The 21,479-nt window shown below is 44.4% G+C and overlaps 2 protein-coding genes across 4 annotated transcripts in view; both read left to right on the plus strand.

The window, feature by feature from the left end:
- Window positions 1-5,130: 5,130 nt before the first annotated feature.
- Window positions 5,131-11,741, plus strand: LOC115131476 (uncharacterized). The gene is made up of 3 exons (XM_029663231.2): window positions 5,131-5,255; window positions 7,354-7,610; window positions 7,772-11,741. The coding sequence occupies exons 1-3, from the start codon at window positions 5,193-5,195 to the stop codon at window positions 8,490-8,492; spliced, it is 1,041 nt and encodes a 346-aa protein (XP_029519091.1). The 5' UTR covers window positions 5,131-5,192; the 3' UTR covers window positions 8,493-11,741.
- Window positions 11,292-21,479, plus strand: part of LOC115131477 (collagen alpha-1(XXII) chain-like) — a 70,353-nt gene continuing 60,165 nt past the window's right edge. For all 3 annotated transcript variants that reach the window (XM_065020439.1, XM_065020440.1, XM_065020441.1), the window contains exons 1-3: window positions 11,292-11,379; window positions 13,688-13,834; window positions 14,098-14,664. In XM_065020439.1, the coding sequence (XP_064876511.1) occupies window positions 13,741-13,834; window positions 14,098-14,664 (661 nt within the window). In that variant the 5' untranslated portion in view covers window positions 11,292-11,379; window positions 13,688-13,740. The remainder of the gene's footprint in view (window positions 11,380-13,687; window positions 13,835-14,097; window positions 14,665-21,479) is intronic.

A 21,479-nucleotide genomic window follows, 5' to 3' on the forward strand; every position in this document is an offset into this window, starting at 1 on the left:
TCAGTCTGCAAGGAGCTGCCAGTCTGCAAGGAGCTGCCAGTCTGCAAGGTGCTGCCAGTCTGCAAGGAGCTGCCAGTCTGCAAGGAGCTGCTAGTCTGCAAGGAGCTGCCAGTCTGCAAGGAGCTGCCAGTCTGCAAGGAGCTGCCAGTCTGCACGGAGCCGCCAGAGCTGCTAGTCTGTAAGAAGCCGCCAGAGCTGTCAGTCTACATGGAGCAGCCAGAGCTGTCAGCCTGCATGGAGCAGTCAGAGCTGTCAGCCTGCATGGAGCAGTCAGAGCTGTCAGCCTGCATGGAGCAGTCAGAGCTGTCTGCCTGCATGGAGCAGTCAGAGCTGTCAGCCTGCATGGAGCAGTCAGAGCTGTCAGCCTGCATGGAGCAGTCAGAGCTGTCAGCCTGCATGGAGCAGTCAGAGCTGTCAGTCTGCATGGAGCAGTCAGAGCTGTCAGTCTGCATGGAGCAGTTAGAGATGTCAGTCTGCATGAAGCAGCCAGAGATGTCAGTCTGCAAGGAGCTGTCAGTCTGCAAGGAGCTGTCAGTCTGCAAGGAGCTGTCAGTCTGTTACGGATACAGTTATCCTGTGTGTGTGTATCCTGTGTGTGTTTCTTTTCTCTCCTTCTCCCCTCACAGGTGAAAACCATCACTCCCCAATCAGTCAACAATCAATCATCAATCAGAAGACACACCTCCTCCTATTTCCTACCCTATCACAGTTCCTTCCCCATGGTTTAAAAACCCCATCATTTGTTTGCTCTGGAGCAATCTCTAGCTCAATCTCTAGCGCAATCTCTCTGTAAATGCCATGTCTGTAGGTCTCTGTGTTTCACTCTCGCTTTGTGTCTTAACCTCTCTTTTGTTTAAGCACCTCATAGCACTTTGTCATCACCTGTGAGTATTGTTTTTGGTTATGGTGTTTGTTTGTTGCTGGTGGGAAAAGGGGGAAACCAAGACAAGTCACCCATGGGCATACACTACCCGTAGGTGAACTTTGTTAAATACACTAGTTAGAACTGGGCGGACCACCCACTGTATTTTTGGTTAGTTAGTTAGCTGTTGTTAAAGTAGGCTAGTCTAGCTCAGGGGTGTTTTTGAATACTTATTGTTTCTTACCTTGGGTCCAGCTCAGCCCCTTTTCCTGCTCCCCCCTTTACCGTGTGTTTATAAATAAACCTAGAGTTTGACGGTAGATTTCTGTTGTCGTGGTTATTTCATGCACACTTTTACTTTGTCACAATAATAATTTGCATGAGTTATGTTACGGGTCTCATTACCATCCCCCCTAGACTGTCGGGCCAAAAGGGATTCGTAACAGTCTGCAAGGAGCTGCCAGTCTGCAAGGAGCTGCCAGTCTGCAAGGAGCTGTCAGTCTGCAAGGAGCTGCCAGTCTGCAAGGAGCTGCCAGTCTGCAAGGAGCTGCCAGTCTGCAAGGTGCTTCCAGTCTGCAAGGAGCTGCCAGTCTGCAAGGAGCTGCCAGTCTGCAAGGAGCTGCCAGTCTACAAGGAGCTGTCAGTCTGCAAGGAGCTGCCAGTCTGCAAGGAGCTGCCAGTCTGCAAGGAGCTGCTAGTCTGCAAGGAGCTGCTAGTCTGCAAGGAGCTGCCAGTCTGCAAGGAGCTGCCAGTCTGCAAGGAGCTGCCAGAGCTGCTAGTCTGTAAGAAGCCGCCAGAGCTGTCAGTCTACATGGAGCAGCCAGAGCCGCCAGTCAGCGTGGAGCAGTCAGAGCCGCCAGTCAGCAGGGGTCAGTCAGATCTGGTAGATCCATCAACCTGCCTGAGCTTCCTCTCGCTCCCGAGCTTCCTTTCACTCCCGAGCTTCCTTTCACTCCCGAGCTTCCTTTCACTCCCGAGCTTCCTTTCACTCCCGAGCTTCACCTCAGTCCCGAGCTTCACCTCAGTCCCGAGCTTCACCTCAGTCCCGATCTGCTCCTCAGTCTAGTGGGGTTCTGGGTGAGGACTACTAGGCCATGGTTGGCGGCGAGGTTGGACTATCCAGGGACGCAAGGAGAGGGGACTAAGACATTAACTGAGTGGGGTCCACGTCCTGCGCCGGAGCCGCCACCATGGACAGACGCCCACCCGGACCCTCCCTATTGATTTGAGGTGCGTTCGGGAGTCCGCACCTTAGGGGGGAGGTTCTGTCACGCCCTGGTCGAAGTATTTTGTGTTTTTCTTCATGTATTTGGTCAGGCCAGGGTGTGACATGGGTTTTTGTATGTGGTGTGTAGTTTAGTGGGATTGTAGCTTAGTGGGGTGTTCTAGGAGAGTCTATGGCTGTCTGAAGTGGTTCTCAATCAGAGGTAGGTGTTTATCGTTGTCTCTGATTGGGAACCATATTTAGGCAGCCATATTCTTTGGTTGTATTGTGGGTGATTGTCCTGAGTGTCTTGATGTCCTTGTTAGATGTTAGTTGACACATGTATAGGCTGTTTTCGGGATTCGTTTATTGTTTTGTAGTGTTCGTGTTTAGTCGTGTTTTACGTTTGTTTAATAAACATGAATCGCAATCGACACGCTGCAGTTTGGTCCGACTCTCCTTCACCATATGAAAACCGTGACAATTACATGTTAAACAAGGTAAATACCTACCAAAAGGAGAACATGGATGTGGTTTATTTCTGTGCATAAAATAAGTAGCATATCTGGATGTGATTTACAGTAGATATATCTGTCAACACGGTCATACACATGATGTATAATCCTATAATATGATTCTGGCCAGCGATGGCAGAAATATATTCTCATGTGGCCCTCCATGGAAAATAATTGCCCAGGCGTGACATAGACTGACCAGGTGAATCCAGGTGTAAGTTATGATCCCTTATTGATGTCACTTGTTAAATCCACCTCAATCAGTGTAGATGAAGGGGAGGAGTCAGGTTAAAGAAGTCTTTTTAAGCCTTGTGACAATTGAGACAGGGATTGTGTATGTGTGCCATTCAGAGTATGAATGGGCAATACAAAATATTTAGGTGCCTTTGAACGGGGTGTGGTGGTAGGTGCCATCGCATCTGTTTGTGTCAAGAACTGCAACGCTGCTGGGTTTTTCATGCTCAACAGTTTCCTGTGTGTATCAAGAATGGTCCACCACCCAAAGCACATCCAGCCAACTTGACACAACTGTGGGATGGTGTCCTTCACGTTTGGTACATTTCCCCTTTGTTGTCCCACCCACTATGCATTCAATCTGATGGTGTATGCATGTTCAGGCCAGTGCTTGACTTGGACTAAAATAGATGTCAGTACTCATTGTGGGTGCCGGTACTGTTGATATTCAGGTGCAGGAACTCCTCAATACTTTTGACCTGATATTCTACAGGAAGTGCAGGACCTCAAGCAGAAGAAAATATTTAGTGCTGGTACTCAGTTCCGGTGAGCTCCTGCCCAAGTCAAGTACTGTGCTTAGGTAAAAAGACAAATAATGCACATTCTGATAGGGTGGGCGCAGGCCCTCCCACTGGGGAGCCAGGCCCACCCTATCAGAGTGCCTACGCCCCAGCAAAAATCTACACCACCTTGTTGACAATGAATAAAAGTAGCAGTTGGGTAAACTGGAGGTAAATAGTGTACAAACTTGCTGCTGTTTGAGACTGATGTAGAGATACAGGAACTCCTGCAGGCAGCACACTAGAGTCTCACGTCTAATCTAACCTAGAGTAAGGCATGACATATGCAATAGGCTACCGATCACACCAAGATCACAGTCACTTTTGTTATTCGAGCCTATGTTACTCCCATGCATAGTGGCACATACAATATACCATACCCTGCTGCCAGCTAGCAAACGAGTCATTCTCTATCAGTCTATGTAGAAATTAAGTAAGGGCTCGATTCAATCGGTAGCACTGAAGTTTCGTGTTACAGCGTGATTGAAATGTAAAGGCAACGTTCCCGCATTCGCAGACACTGCATTCTTGGTAAACTCTGCATATGTCGCTCAATCGGAAAATTACCATTACATTTCAAGCGCACTATAACGCTGAACTTCAGCGATATAGATTGAATCAAGCCCTAAGCTATTTTGATAGACAAGATCAGGTACACATCCCTAGCTTCCTCAGGAGTCCTCCAAATTCCATATCTCTAGATTTACTACTTGACTTCTATCCAGTGACGCTGTGAGATGACCACACACTAAAACATCCACAGTTGATACAGAGTTCAGTGTCCTGTGGCGGCATCTAGTGGTCACAATACAAAACTACCAGTCCCCATTCATTATGATTTACATTTACATTTACATTTAAGTCATTTAGCAGACGCTCTTATCCAGAGCGACTTACAAATTGGTGCATTCACCTTATGACCTCCAGTGGAACAGTAGTGCATCTAAATCTTTTCAGGGGGAGGGGGGGTGAGAGGGATTACTTTATCCTATCCTAGGTATTCCTTAAAGAGGTGGGGTTTCAGGTGTCTCCGGAAGGTGGTGATTGACTCCGCTGTCCTGGCGTCGTGAGGGAGTTTGTTCCACCATTGGGGGGCCAGAGCAGCGAACAGTTTTGACTGGGCTGAGCGGGAACTGTACTTCCTCAGTGGTAGGGAGGCGAGCAGGCCAGAGGTGGATGAACGCAGTGCCCTTGTTTGGGTGTAGGGCCTGATCAGAGCCTGGAGGTACTGAGGTGCCGTTCCCCTCACAGCTCCGTAGGCAAGCACCATGGTCTTGTAGCGGATGCGAGCTTCAACTGGAAGCCAGTGGAGGGAGCGGAGGAGCGGGGTGACGTGAGAGAACTTGGGAAGGTTGAACACCAGACGGGCTCCTAAATGAGATTTTAACAAAATACCATTGTTCTCATGACGTTTTCTAGTCAATAGGCGACAGTCATTAATAAAGAATGAAAACAGTACCCGATAACTACCCTGCATGTGTGCACACTACCCTGGTCTGCTATATGTGGAGTCATGGTTTTCGAGGATGAAACCAGTACCAGTCCCCAGGCTGTCTGGCAAGCTGCTGTCCAGTACCATCACCCTGACCCTGTATGAAAACACTACCATTTGGAGTCATGGTTCTCTCCAGGTGTCCCTGAGCTGGATTTGGGATCATTCCAGATGGCCCTGCTGCCTGCTGACCCTAATCCTCCTAATGACCTCACAGCCAGTCAGCAGGCAACTAAAACCTACCTTCCCTGCCTTTTACTGTAGTGTCCTCCCATCCCCTGCCTTCAATCCAGTGCTATACACAGCACAACAACAGCCTTTATTCATGGGCTCTCTCAGAGAAGAAATGATTCGGCAACAACTCAAGCAAGAGGAATTTGCCAAACCTGTGAGTATTATAGCTCTATATCATCATCATCACCTACCTATACCCTTCGTAGTTGTGTTGTATCTTATTGGGTGTATGTTTACACTGAACAAAAATAGAATCGTAAAGTGATGGTCCCATGTTTCATGAGCTGAAAAAGATCCCAGAAATGTTCCATGCATAAAAAAAGCGTATTTCTCTCAAATCGTGTGCACTAATTTGTTTACATCCCTGTTAGTGAGCATTTCTCATTTGCCAAGATAATCCATCCACTTGACAGGTGTGGCGTATCAAGAAGCCGATTAAACAGCATGATCTTTACACAGTTGCACCTTGTGCTGGGGATAACAAAAGACCACTCTAAAATGTGCAGTTTTGTCACACAACACAATGCCACAGATGCCTCAAGTTTTGAGGGATAATGCAATTGGCATGATGACTGCAGGAATGTTAACCAGAGCTGTTGCCATATAATTTAATGTTAATTTCTCTACCATAAGCCACCTCCAATGTTGTTTTAGAGAATTTGGCAGTAAGTCCAACGGGCCTCACAACCGCAGACCACATATATGGCATCATGTTGGCAAGCGGTTTGCTAATGTCAACGTTGTGAACAGAGTGCCCCATGGTGGTGGTGAGGTTATGGTATGAACAGCCATGAGCTGCGAACAATGAACACAATTGCATTTTATCAATGGCAATTTGAATCCACAGAGATACTGTGACGAGATACTGAGGCCCATTGTCGTGCCATTGATCCGCCGCCATCACCTCATGTTTCAGCATGTTAATGCACGGCCCCATGTTTCAAGGATCTGTACCTAGAAGCTGAAAATGTCCCAGTTCTTCCATGCCCTTTATACTCACCAAACATGTCACCTATCGAACATGTTTGGGATGCTCTGGATCGACATGTGCGACAGCGTTTTCCAGTTCCCACCAATATCCAGCAACTTAGCACAATTCATCGGGGCATGGACTCTACAAGGTGTTGAAGGCATTACACAGGGATTCTGGCCCATGTTGACACCAATGTTTCCCACAGTTGTGTCACGTTGGTTGGATGTCCTTTGGGCGGGGGACCATTCTTGATATACACAGGAAACTGTTGAGTGTGAAAAACCCAGCTGCACACAAATCTGATGCGCCCGGCAACTACTACCATACCCCGTTCAAAGGCACTTAAATATTTTGTCTTGCCCAGTCACCCTCTGAATGGCACATATACACAATCCATGTCTCAATTGTCTCAAGGCTTAAAAATCCTTCTTTAACGTGTCTCCTCTCCATCTACACTGATTGAAGTGGATTTAACAAGTGCTGTCAATAAGAGATCATAGCTTTCACCTGGATTCACCTGGTCAGTCTATGTCATGGAAAGAGCCGTGCATTGGCAGTAGGACACTGTATGATGCCTATTAGTGTGAGCATGCAGTGAAAGTATCTGACATTGCTGGTTATATGCAGTCTATAACCTTTTCACAAGAATATGTAGAAGAGAAAAAAATGATTGGCTACACAGGAGAGCTGTGAACTAGGTTTAGTGAACTACTGTCCTCTTCAGGAAATTGCTATTCTGATTAGTTTTCTGATGAATTTGTTTAACGTTTGACATAATAGACCACTGAGTACAGACTGTTAAAGTATTTATGTGCTATACTTTAACAGGCTTTATGAACTGAGAAGTCACAAAGAAAAGAAAATGCTCCTCATAAAACCGACGAGAATATTGAGATCTGTGGAAAACAATCTCCAGGAAGATGTTTCATTATTGATATCAAGGTTTTTTTATCGAAAAATCATTGAATTATAAATGATCCATTACTATGCCAATGTTTTTGAATGTGTTGAAGCTTTAAATTGTCTCTCTTCGTGGAAATCTGCAGTGGAATGTCAGACTCAACAAGACATATTCACCGAGATTACAAAGGAAAACGTTCGTCAATACCTTCTTGAACATACAGTATTTAGTATTGACAGGTCTACTTTAGAAGTATTCAATACTTTGCTATAATTTAATCTGAAGGATTTTCAGTGTTGATTGGCTGTGTTAGATAGTCATGTAATGTATAATTGAGTAAGTGATTCTAATTTGTGAGTGATGTGTGTTTTGTCGCAGGGCTTGCCCCGACCAGAAGACCTGCTGACCTCTCAGGCTAAAAATAGCATTATGCATCTCATCGGCCAGAAGCACCTGCTGGCGCCTAAAAACGTCTGTGATTCCAAAACACCTGTCCTCCATCTGTCAGCCACACAGGGAGGGGAAGAGGAGGAAGTGGTGGTGATGGTGGGTCGGCTTATGCCGGAGTCTGCCATGCTGCCCACGCCAGGCCAAGAGGGCCCTGCCACCCAAAGGGACTCCTTGCTCCTGGTCAGGTATGTATTATGTAAACATTTGTTAATTCATTCATGCAATCGTTCATTTGTTTGTTTGTTTGTTTGTTTGTTTTCCTTCCTTCCTTCCTTCCTTCCTTCCTTCCTTCCTTCCTTCCTTCCTTCCTTCCTTCCTTCCTTCCTTCCTTCCTTCCTTCCTTCAGGTCCAGGTCTCCCCTGCCTGGCTCGTCCCAGGAGAAGGAGGTAAAGAACCTGCCCCCGCGGCGGCCTCTGAAGCTGGCACCTCTGGAGCTGCCCAGGGAGGTACAGAAGGCACAGAGACAGAAGATTAAGGCCAAGGCTGCTGCCCATAAGCTGGACACGACGGTGGGCGACCAACCCTGCTCCAGGAAGGTGAAGGACTGTGTGGTGAGAGGAGAGGGACTAGGACCGGTTAAAGGTACGGCAGAGTGTGTCTCCACCCCAGCCCCACATCCCTTACCTCTGAATGAAACAGCACCCAGGGTCCAGCGACATCAGAAGGTTAGGAGAGCGCAGCTAGCCCGTGCCAACCAAATCCAGAGACAGACCGGAGACAGGCTCTCGGAAGATGCTGGTATTAACGTTAACGGCCCTCCTCCTCCCCCTATCAGCAAACCAGCCTCTCCCTCTTCCTCTCTCCCCACCAGCGCCAAAGCTCAGGCCCAGCAGGTGGTAGCACCACATGGCGAGGAGAGCTCATGCCAAGTAGCCGGAACATTCCAGCAGGATACCGGTGGGAGGAGGCTGCGTCTCAGGAGGGCAGAGCACCTCGAAGAGGATCAGAGCAAATCTAACATGTCAACAGTAGGATTACCTGGGGAAGAGGCCAAGCTGGCCCAAGATGTCCAGCAAGGAAAAGCCCTGAGGGCAGAGAATACAGAGGAGGTTCTGAGAAAGCCCTGAAGCAGGCCAGTCACATACTGGAGAAGGCTTCCAGGAAGAACGCCAGGCCGGAATCACCGGAGAATCCGCTGAAAGTGTCCGGAAAGGTCATCCGGAGAACAGCAGAGAGAAATCGCCAGGACGCTGTCCTTTGACCTCTGAACCCTGATCTTTGACCTCTTAACCCCTGATCCCTTTGAGCAGACCAGGACGTAGCGAAAACAGACTTGACATTGTTAAGTCATGTGTTTACATGTGCTTATCACCTGGAGATTAGGATAGAAAAGCCCCTGCATCTTACTTCACACAGCATCTGCTATTCAAAGCAACAAGCCAGTTACAATGCCAAGTTCCCTGGCAGGCAGTATATACAGTATACTGTACAGAGGATAAATATAGAAGTATATTATGGACCAAAAACATATTTATTTATTTATTATTTTATAAAAAGATGATGCTCGTAATACATTACATTTAACCATTGTAGATATCCTGACATAGGCTATTCAATGTCCTATTTTGGATTAAATATGTCTGCACATGCAGGTGACATAATCATATTTGAGCGTCCCAGTAGCTTGGTAAAGCTATGCGAAACTGACCTGCATTCAGGGACTATTATCAAGGTCTCATCAGATGGATACATTGGCTTCATCTATGACCACTGTTAACAGCTCCATCTAGTCCAAACAATGGCATCGATTAGCAACAGAGCTCACAAACAGAGTCGCAGCAGTAATCGTATGTTAAGATTGGAAACAGCAAATAAAGAGATTTGAAATATGCCTTCTTTTCTGAAACAGCCACCCCTCACTTTGGGTACTGTGTATTTAGGCCTTCAGTTCATTCTATCATCTTTCTGCACCTTAGCTACTTCGTCAGATTCCTGTAGTACATGCAATCTCAGAAGAATGTCTTTAATCAATGTTTTTCCTCCAATCAGCATGCATTACAGCTCTATGTGTGTTTGGTAACAGAACAACCGCCATCCCTCACTGTAACAAGTGAAACACTCACAGAGACGATGTTACTCTAGTCTAGACATCCACTTTTTGAGTTATTCCCTAAATCTGGATGTAGACATTCCAGACAGTAGTTATGGGAATGTGATTTAGGTAATGTAATGTATGTTTATCATAGAGAACAGAAGTCTCCTGAAACATATGTGAGACTTCAAGTACACTTGTTTTCGCAGGTATGTCAAAATGAACTGACAGTGAGAAAACACATGCAAAACCACATCACAACCATTCTACATCCGAGCAAGTGAGTCGTATTAGGCAAGTCTCTCATTGACAGACTTGCAACACAAGAGGCTTCTAACACACTACTTTCTGCCTTGAGTCCCGCTGCATTCTGACAGTGAATTCATAAATTGGTTGAATATATATGTGAACCCTGCGGGAATTGAACCTACGACCAAAACCCTCAATGAGTCAGTCTGACACCAGTAGCACAGCAATAGTCATCTGCCCCAGACCATGAGCCAACCACCAGACTTCCTGACCGTTTCACACCACGTAGTTAGGCTGGCCTATACTCACTTCCCCTGATTGACTGACTGCAAAGTTAATCACAAATAGGATCTCAGAATGTATAGCCATTATGTCCAATGTATGTATTTGTCAATGACGTACAATAATAATCATTTTGGTTGGATGCTTATATTTGTCCTTTATTATACGCATGTGTGAATCGTAACATTATTATTTTATATATTTTTTTACATATCTCATCTCCCCCTGAGCAAACACACAACCAGGACAAAACGTTGTTTTAACGTTGACTCTGTTGTGTACTTTAATACACTTACCAGTATCAATCACTTTCCAGTTCAAACAAGGCACCTCAACCTGAGAGACGTGTAAAGCACAGAGGGGACCGACTGGGGGAGGGAGAGGAGTTCTGAAAGCTATTGGGGAAAGGGAGACATGCCATTCTGACAGTATATCTGGCAACTTCACTAAGAGAGAGAGGGAAAGAGAGAAACCAAAACACTGGAGAACAAGACCACTGTTTCCCCTTTCTTTCCCCCTCCTGCAGGGAACATGGCTGACAAGTAAACATTACTTCTCAATGTGGTTAACAGACATTTTCCTATGTTGTTTTAAATAATTTAGCACTTTTCAGAATGTAAAATTGCTGTCCAATTCTACTACATAAGAGACAGATTAGCACAAGCACAAGGAGGAGCACAAGACACATAAAGCTTCAAGCACATGCTAATCATTTTCCTGACTCAAATACACCCTCACCACCATACAGCAAGTTCCCTGCTAGAGTAGACCCATCCCACCACGGCCACCACGCGCCCATCACCACAGCTGCACCTAGGGCAGCTCTTTTGTGGCTATATCTGAGGCAGGGTTTTGGCTGAAGGGTTGGAGTGGATGGACAGAGGAGGCGGGGTGGCTGAGAGAGAAGCTGTGTGCATTCTGTTTCTGAGGGCAGCAACACTTCAGATGGGCGCAGCTCCGGCAGCCATAAAGAAGAAAAAAAAGAGACTAAAATATATCCAGAAAGTTGGTCTATAATTGGCCAGGCCTGTCAGGGTTGTTTTTATGCCTGTGAGCTGAACAGCTAGCTAGAGCAGTACAAGCCACCTCATCCACTAGTGAAACCCTACACTTTCAACTTCAGTCAGTTCCTCCCTCTCTATCCACCCATCCAAGAGGTTGTAGCAGATGCTCACCTCACTTTGGACTTTTTATCAACACTTGGATTGACATCGTGGTGGATTTTAGGATTACATTTCTTCACACCTGTAAAGGAAGTCATTTGGGGGATTCACCGTTGGATAGGGGATGGTGCCTTAATGCTGAGCTAACGAACAAGTGAGAACTGGAGGATAGGAGCCACACAGAGCGAGAGAGAGACCTCCAGTGAAACTAAGTGATCTGCAATACAGGTAGGAGTAGGTCTTTCCTGCAGTCAAATGACCTATTGGCCTCATGGGTGGAATGTTGTTAAGATTTTCTTAATAAACAGGGTTTTTTTAACACCGAAAATCCAGTGTTTCTATGTCAAAAAGTTTGTTATATTTCTGTCTTCTGTGATATAAAGTGTAATAATGGGACGCAAACTCAAAATGTAATACATTTAAACTCTGTACCTGACGTTAAGTCCATATTCATGTGTGTGATGTATACTTTTACTTCAAAATAGATTTGTTTAAGACTCCCAAGAAACACTCTGTGTGACCCTAATGTAGCCCACTGCAGTAAGAAGTTTAATCAATCTGTCCCATTAAAATTGTTTTATTTCTGGCTATTTATATTGTTTCTTTGGAGGGTAGTCTGATGTTTTTGTGCATTAAGATTTTTTTGTTTGTGATAAATAGTTTGTGAGAGGAGCTCGGCGGAGCCACGTGTTGGATGCTCCGTCAGGAGGAGCTACAGGATCCATGTCTATCTTCATTTCCCTTTGGACTGGAAAACTCCTTCTGTTTTTTACATCATTTTCTGGATGATGGAAGTCAGGTTTCTGGAATAGACATTTAGATTGTAATCCCTGGTCTGCCATTGAGAGAGGAGGTGGAAACGCACAGGCCCCATACAGGATACAGACCATAGCTTGTACGGGGGGAGATCTGGGCTCAGGATTGGGGCTTGGGCTGCTTACTAAGTCACATCCCAATGTTTTTGATCTGTTTCTTTTTTTATCATTTCAAAGTATTTCAAAGTCAACATGTTGAAACGTTTTTAAAGCTTACGTGATATAGGGAGTATATGTGGGGACTGCGGTATTGTACTTATCTGATGGGACAAAAATAGGCTAAATGCATAGTAGCCTTTCCTTAGTTTCATAATTTGATCTCTCAGATGAGCCATCTGTTGAATAGTTATTCAATATGTAGGCCTATCATATGTATTGCGGGTAGATGGGTGGATAGTTTTTACAAGCCTGAAAAGTTTTCCAGTAGGCTATATGCATTGAGTGGGCGCTTGAGACATATTTTCATTTTGGTCAGCTTTAAATACACACTAATTGCAGCCATTTCACTAAGTAGGCATTGAGCTCATTAATAGTGTCAGTAAAACCTAAGAAAGCTCCAGAGCTTAAATAGCTCTGTGGTACATCAGATAAAGTAATCTGCTGCCAAACTAACCCGACTACAGGTCCAACCCAGCGTCATGGTGATTGCACAGGGTGTTCACATGTTGACCATGCTGCTGGAGGATAATGGACAATCAAGCAAAGTGTAGGACATCACACAATTGTTAAGTGGCTGTGGGCACTCCCCTATGATGTAACTGTAGAACACAAGACAGGAGAGGATACATCGTATTAGAACAGAACTTAACTTGGTCATGTTCCAAGTTCTTAGTAGGAATCCCATTCACGTTCACAAACACATTTTTTTTAAATGGGTTCCACTGTTTCCCTCCATTTCACTAAAACATTCACATAGCTGTATTCCTGGATTTGATGATCCTGTCATTGCTATGTAAGATCTGCATAACACTTGGTGTTAAAGGATAAAGCAGCAATAAAGCATTGTGAAGGTTCAAGGAGAACGGTAAGCCATTGCCACATCACCAGACTTCCACACACCAAAGCCACACAGAGCTTTCGCCACACACCACTAGTCTAGCCCTCTGATGACAGTGTAGCATTGGGCCCACAGACTTATTGTACTGTATTTGGCTCTGATCTTAGTTCACTGCTGCTAAATCACACAGACACTCTTCCCGTAAGGATGACTTAAAGATATAGAGGAGGTTGATGACAGATGAGAGACACAACCTTGTAACCTCTTGTAACCTCGCTACACAGGAAGTTCTATCGGAGTTGGTGTGTGTGTTCTAACAGCATCATGATAACACTAGAGCACTGTCACTGATTTCTGTCCAATTCAAAACTCAGGGGCCTTTCACTCCCAGTCACTCTAGTCACTGGGTCAGGTATCAATTGGCCTTCTCTAAAAGCGTCAACTGACACATTCCTCAATCTACTTCCAGAAGAGATGCGTACATTTAGATTAGTTGACTACTACCTAAATGAGTAAATGAGAGTTGAATACGGAATTGTAGCTTTTTGTGAAATCAATATTCCCCAAAGAAAAGCTGTTTATCGGAATCAGAAGACATTTAACATGATATTGCATTCCAATACTCAAGGATAATATTGAGGCTTAGGCCCTAGAAACGCCCAGTAGTCTCTCACACCTGTCTGCTTCTTGGTAGTTTGTAATGGTGACCTGTTGATGTCTACAGGTTGGAGACTTTGATGGTGATCACAACCTAAGCTCAAAAGACCAGAGGCTGTTATGGAGCTGCGACTGGGATGCAGGGCTTCCCTGGTCCTGGTCATACTGGTCCTGACACTCTCAGGACTGAGGGTTGATGCTCAGAGCAGGGCAGGTAAGGACATCAGCTGTTAATAGCTGGTTCAAAAGTATTTGTTTTTTTCTCCATAGACTTTGAGCCACACGGAGCTTGTCTGGAACCAGTGGAGTAGTCCTGAAAGTAGAAACCCTGCCCACCTGGCACTAGTGTGGCTAGCTCAATCTTCAGTAGTTAGAAAGAAATTAAATACTATTTGAACCAAAGCCTGGTTCTTACTATCTTTATGTACAGTACTGGGAATTCCTCAGGTCTGACTTCTAACATCCACTTCCTCTCAGGCTGTAAGAACGTGCACTATGACCTGGTGTTCATCCTGGACACGTCGTCCAGTGTGGGGAAGGAGAACTTTGAGAAGATCCGCCAGTGGGTCTCCAACCTGGTGGAGTCGTTCGACGTGGGCCCGGACAAGACGCGTGTGGCTGTGGTACGCTACAGCGACCGGCCCACCACAGAGTTCAACCTGGGACGGTACAGCACCATGGACGAGGTGAAGAAGGCCGCCAGGAATATCCGCTACCTGGGAGGGAACACCATGACCGGGGACGCCATAAGCTACACCACCACCAACATCTTCACAGAGCGGGCCGGGGCCAGGCCTGCAGCCAGGGGCATCCAGAAGGTGGCTATCCTCCTGACGGACGGGAGGAGCCAGGATTACGTGTTGGAGCCTTCCAAGGCGGCGGCGAAGGCCGGGGTGAGGATGTTCGCAGTGGGCATCGGGGAGGCTCTGAAGGTGGAACTCGAAGAGATCGCTGCGGAACCTAAGAACGCTCACGTGTTCCATGTGACAGACTTTAACGCCATCGACAAGATCAGAGGGCGGCTGAGGAGACGGCTCTGTGAAAGTAAGTAACCAATCACAGGCTGAGAAGGAGGCTCTGTGAGAGTAGATTATCAGGTGCAGGATTTTTCTGTGACTGCCTTTACTCTTTAGTTTGTCAGTTTTGAGAAAACAGATTCCAACAAGATGTTTACATTACATACACAATCAGATTTTCAGAATTGGGTCTTAAATTCAGTTGAAAATGCAGTTATTTCTATCAATCAAAAGCCTCCACCTTCTTACTATACAATCTGTGACTTTGAACTTTAAAGATATCTCCATCGATATCACTCTGAACTTACACTCCAAAACGAACCCTTTTACACCTCTAACCAAGACTCTAACCCAAAACTCCACCACACACCTTAATTCAATTACATTACATGAGCCATTTCAATTGGCTTTTCCTCTCGACTAGGCCTTTTCCCTCGACTAAGACGGGTGTGACATGATATGTGTGAGGCGTGGGCGTTAAGCATAGATCGGCTCATAAATGACATTGTTGTGGCCACTTGCCCCAGTGACTTGGGTAAGAGGCGTGGAACGCTGGATAGCCTGAATTACTCTAACCTCAATGTCTTCTCCAGGACCCAGCTACACTACTACACATCCCCCGACAGGGAAACGTTCAGTACAAATGTTACAAAGGTCATTAAAATAACAACACGTATATACTGGGACGGCTCTGGGCTGGTGAGAAACGTGGAGTAGTGAGTATATATTGTATGTTCAGGACAGGAGGTGGAATACGATTGGTTGGATGCTTCACACTCCAGAGTTTGCATTCCCCACTAAAATGATCTGAACAGGAAAGCAGCGTGTGCCTGAAACTGTAGCGTCTCAATGGAATCCTTGGGACCTCTCAACTCTGACGTCACCGTATTAAAGTTGACATTTAAAATGGTTAGGGAAGAGTTATGGTTAGGGTAAGGATATGGGTTATGGTTAGGGTTAGGGCAAAGACAACACAGTATGGTTTAGAAACTCTGGTTAAGGTTTAGGGTAGGGACGTCCCATGGATACCGGATAGCACTAACCTGCCTGAAACCCTTACAGTAAATAAGGAAGATGAAATGACACGGTCACACAGCTGTACCTGACGATGTGGGCCTCGTCACAAGATAAGTGTTGGACCACCGTTTCAACATAGCCTGTCTCTGAAATGCCACCCCATTGGTCAAAAGTAGTGCACTACGTAGGGAATTTCGTGCCATTTTGGATGCACACACATAATCTCATTTACTGCTAAAAAGCACAACATGATAGTACAATAGCTGTGTTTAGTGTCAACTCAGAATCACACTGTAATCAGAGCCTCTATTCTTTATTTAAGTCAGACAGGTGTCCTTGTGTAGTAATACTTTAACCACTTGAGTTTGGCAGGATGCTAGGAGATTCCTTTGGAAGCTCTTAACCCTGACCCTTCCCTCTGAGACCACAGATTCCAATGTTAATATACCCACCTTGAAGTCAGTCTATACATTCCTCTCTAGTCGTAATGGCACATGCTTTCAGACATTCGATCTATTACGATATGGGGATAAGGGTACTCAGGGCTCACTACACAGAACCTCTTTACCTTGGACAACTAGTTAATTCGCCACCCAAAATTGTTCCTTCTGGTAATCTCTAGGATCACCATGTTAGTGTATCTAAGAATATAAGTGGGCACCGCACAGAGCGGCCCAAGTTATTTTTGCCCTGAAAATTACAGTTCTAAAGTTTCAAGTAGGTCCTAAAGAGCAGTTTATGAATTCCACGTTGTATGTTTTCACCTTTTCATCTAACATTACCACCACCGTTAAACACAGTGCTGGGAGAATATATATATATAAACACAGAAACCTTTTAACTTGAACTAAACCTCAGTGAACGAGAAAGGCGTCTTTGCCAAATCAAAGACTATTCAACAGCCATAATTGTACTTATGAGGTAATACAGTAGACTGAATTAGTACACTCCTTAGTTAGAGCCTGTTTTCAGTTGAATGTTTTTGATTATATTTTTGGGAACCATAGAAGTCCACTAGACAAATTAGGGCTATTATGCTTTTAGATTTGAGCAAAGTGCAATAACACTGTAGACTACCTAATCTGGAAACCAAGGCCTGTAGGAGTTAGCACTGTTTTGTATTTAATTAAACCAAATGTTCCTATATCATTTACAGATGTTTTTAGTTCAACTTAATAATAAACAACAGGCTAAATAAGTCCCATCACCTGATCCATTATGTTTCCTGTTGATACAAGAGCATGGACACACTTGACCTTGCATGACCTCGCAATTCACCCATGACATGGCATATCCATTCTCCCGCAGATATCTCTTTCCCAGAGTTAATTAGTGATGGCGCCAAAAACAAATCGATACAGTTACATATTTGGATGTTATTTTTGACAATATATCGCAACATTATGCTGGACAATAGCTAGGTTTCCATCCAATTGCCGGTAGATTTTCATGCGAATGTCTGAAAGCTGCATGGAAACGATATGCACATTTCCCCCTCAGAAATGTGTTTCCATCCAATTGACTTGTTGCAGTTTAAAGGCTGTGCATGATGATGTAGCGCACATAAGAGGAACTTTTGCAGTTAAATTCCCATCTACAAAATAAAAAATACAAGTTAAATGTTTCAATCGCATTTCCAACTCTACTGATGGTTTTGTCACAACGAATGTTGCGTCATATAGTGAATGTGCTCTCTCTGGTCTTGGCAAGTGTACTGTAGCCAACAGCTCACAGATACAGTGTGGGTATAGCCTACATGATGAGATTATTATGGACAAAACGAGCGAAATCTTTTTCAATTGTTCTGAATGGCAGCCAAGCCTCAATCATAATGTCACCAGAATAAGACCCTGGAGATTTATTGAAAAGGAACATCAAGCTAATCACTTTGCACTTTCACCACCCTGTGAAGTTCAACAAAACCTATTTAATCTGTAGTCTAATAAACTGCATGCTTTACGGAGTCGTAGCGGGAGGACCACACACAACTTAATCGCGTGACTCTAAATTTACTTTGATTTGATAGTTATTATATCAATATTTGGATGTTTCCACAGCCATTTTTTTGCATAATTAATTTGATCAACATAAAAATATCCCACCTTGTCTAGCCTACTTTGTTTTGTCAACATTTGGAAAGTTTACCGACCAATATTCTGTTTCCATCAGGCCTGTCTTTAAATGTGTTATCCGACATGTACTGTACTTCACTCTCATAAAAAGGTTGGATGGAAACCTGGTTAGTATCAATATTATTTACGTGCTATTCGGCTGTACCTGCACCAAAACTTCAGCATTTTCCCTTCATAGCTTGTTCTCCGTCTTCTTTTGAAATGTTGAGCCAATTTGTTTTCAGCACTTTGACTTCCATGACTGATGAAAACTGGTTTTCTCATGGCTCTGTCTTGTCCCTCAGCAACAGACATACAGTATGGTAAACCCCAAAATGCAGATTCAGCTCAACCTGATTAGGACATGCTGCTTTTGCATTGTATGTTACTGCTGGTGTATGAGACCTATGAGATACCACTGGACCCAAAAATGTTAAGGGCTCTGCCCTGCATTGCTTCCATTTTAACTCTGAGGTGGATGTTTAAATTATAGCTGTTGGGCCACAAGGAGAGGGAGTGGCTAGCTCTGCAGTGAGCACAGTCTCAGACCTTCAGTTATGGCGGAATGTTAAAACACAGTGACGCACAGCTGTCCTATCAAAGCTAGCTTTGAAACTGTTGGCCAAAATAGGTATGTAGTATTACTCCAACCATCTCCTTACAAACTGAATTAAAGACATCCTATAACCACCAGCAAAGCCTATTTGGTTTACATGTTTGGAAATGCTTAAATAAAGGAAAAATCCATACCAAAATATAGTTTTGTCGTTAGTCGTTAGTCAGTTGTTAATATAGTCTCAAAATGTTTTTCACATCAGCAATCAAGTTTTCAAGACATGTAACTTTCACAATACAGCATCTTATGATACCAAATGCATCATACTGTCTATATTTCTGTATTTTATATATATATATATATATAATATAATATATATATATATATATACCCAGTACCCGTCAAAAGTATGGACCCACCTACTCATTCCAGGGTTTTTCTTTATTTTTTCTTTATTATTCAACAAGGTAGAAAATAGTAAAAATTCAGAAAAACGCTGAAATGAGTAGGTGTGTCCAAACTTTTGACTGGTACTGTAGTGACGACATCAAAACTATGAAATAACACATATGGAATCATGTAGTAACCAAAAAAGTGTTAAACAAATCCAAAAATATTTTAGATTTTAGATTCTTCAAAGTAGCCACCCTTTGCCTTGATGACAGCTTTGTACACTCTTGGCATTCTCTCAACCAGCTTCACTTGGAATACTTTTCCAACAGTCTTGAAGGAGTTCCCATATATGCTGTGCACTTGTGGGTTGCTTCCTTTACTCTGTGGTCCAACTCATCCCAAACCATCTCAATCGGGTTGAGTTCGGGTGATTGTGGAGACCAGGTCATCTGATGCAGCACTCCATCAGTCTCCTTGGTCAAATAGACCTTACACAGCCTGGAGGTGTGTTTTGGGTCATTGTCCTGTTGAAAAACAAATGGTAGTCCCAATAATATGCAAAGCAGAATGCGGTGGTAGACATTCTGGTTAAGTGTGCCTTGAATTCTAAATAAATCACGGACAGTGTCACCAGCAAACTGGTACTGTATACACAGTTGAAGTAGGAAGTTTACATACACCTTAGCCAAATATGTTTAAACTCAGTTTCTCACAATTCCTGAAATTTAATCCTAGTAAAAATTCCCTGTATTAGGTCAGTTAGGATCACTGCTTTATTTTAAGAATGTGAAATGTCAGAATAATAGTAGAGAGAATGATTTATTTCAGCTTTTATTTCTTTCATCACATTCCCAGTGGGTCAGAAGTTTACATACAATCAATTCGTATTCGGTAGCATTGCATTTAAATTGTTTAACTTGGGTCAAACATTTTGGGTAGCCTTCCACAAGCTTCCCACAATAAGTTGGATGAATTTTGGCCCATTCCTCCTGACAGAGCTGGTGTAACTGAGTCAGGTTTGTAGGCCTCCTTGCTTGCACACGCTTTTTCAGTTTGCCCACAAATGTTCAATGGGATTGAGGTCAGGGCTTTTTATTGGCCACTCCAATAACTTGACTTTGTTGTCCTTAAGCCATTTTGCCACAACAATGGAAGTATGCTTGGGGTCATTGTTCAATTGGAAGATGCATTTGTGACCAAGATTTAACTTCCTGTCTGATGATTTGAGATGTTGCTTCAATATATCCCCATAATATTCCTACCTCATGATGCCATCTATTTTGTGAAGTGCACCAGACCCTCCTGCAGCAAAGCACTCTCACAACATGATGCTGCCACCCCAGTGCTTCACAGTTGGGATGGTATTCTTCGGGAAGGCCTTGACATACATCCACAGGTACACCTCCAATTGACTCAAATGATGTCAATTAGCCTATCAGAAGATTCTAAAGCCATGACATAGTTTTCTGGAATTTTCCAAGCTGTTTAAAGGCACAGTCAACATATTGTATGTAAACTTCTGACCCACTGGAATTGTGATACAGTGAATTATATGTGAAATAATCTGTATGTAAACAATTGTTGGAAAAATAACTTGAGTCATGCACAAAGTAGATGTCCTAACCAACTTGCCAAAACTATAGTTTGTTGACAAGAAATTTGTGGAGTGGTTGAAAAACGAGTTTTAATGACTCCAACCGTAGTATATGTAAACATCCGCATTCAAATGTATATATATATATCTTGAACATTTGATTGCTGACATTTAAAACATTTTGGAACCAATACACGCACCAATACACGCAGTCAGTCAGGAAAGCTAAGGCCAGCTTCTTCAGGCAGAAGTTTGCATCCTGTAGCTCCAACTCCAAAAAGTTCTGGGACACTGTGAAGTCCATGGAGAACAAGAGCACCTCCTCCCAGCTGCCCACTGCACTGAGGCTAGGTAACACGGTCCCCACCGATAAATCCACGATTATCGAAAGCTTCAATAAGCACTTCTCAACGGCTGGCCATGCCTTCCGCCTGGCTACTCCAACCTCGGCCAACAGCTCTGCCCCCCCCCGCAGCTCCTCGCCCAAGCCTCTCCAGGTTCTCCTTTACCCAAATCCAGATAGCAGATGTTCTGAAAGAGCTGCAAAACCTAGACCCGTACAAATCAGCTGGGCTTGACAATCTGGACCCTCTATTTCTGAAACTATCTGCCGCCATTGTCGCAACCCCTATTACCAGCCTGTTCAACCTCTCTTTCATATCGTCTGAGATCCCCAAGGATTGGAAAGCTGCCGCAGTCATCCCCCTCTTCAAAGGGGGAGACACCCTGGACCCAAACTGCTATAGACCTATATCCATCCTGCCCTGCCTATCTAAGGTCTTCGAAGTCAACAAACAGGTCACTGACCATCTCGAATCCCACCGTACCTTCTCCGCTGTGCAATCTGGTTTCCGAGCCGGTCACGGGTGCACCTCAGCCACGCTCAAGGTACTAAACGATATCATAACCGCCATCGATAAAAGACAGTACTGTGCAGCCGCCTTCATCGACCTCGCCAAGGCTTTCGACTCTGTCAATCACCATATTCTTATCGGCAGACTCAATAGCCTCGGTTTCTCGGATGACTGCCTTGCCTGGTTCACCAATTACTTTGCAGACAGAGTTCAGTGTGTCAAATCGGAGGGCATGCTGTCCGGTCCTCTGGCAGTCTCTATGGGGGTGCCACAGGGTTCAATTCTCGGGCCGACTCTTTTCTCTGTATATATCAATGA

The sequence above is a fragment of the Oncorhynchus nerka genome, linkage group LG7, assembly GCF_034236695.1.
Source record: "Oncorhynchus nerka isolate Pitt River linkage group LG7, Oner_Uvic_2.0, whole genome shotgun sequence".
In the NCBI taxonomy this organism is placed as follows: Eukaryota; Metazoa; Chordata; class Actinopteri; order Salmoniformes; family Salmonidae; genus Oncorhynchus; species Oncorhynchus nerka.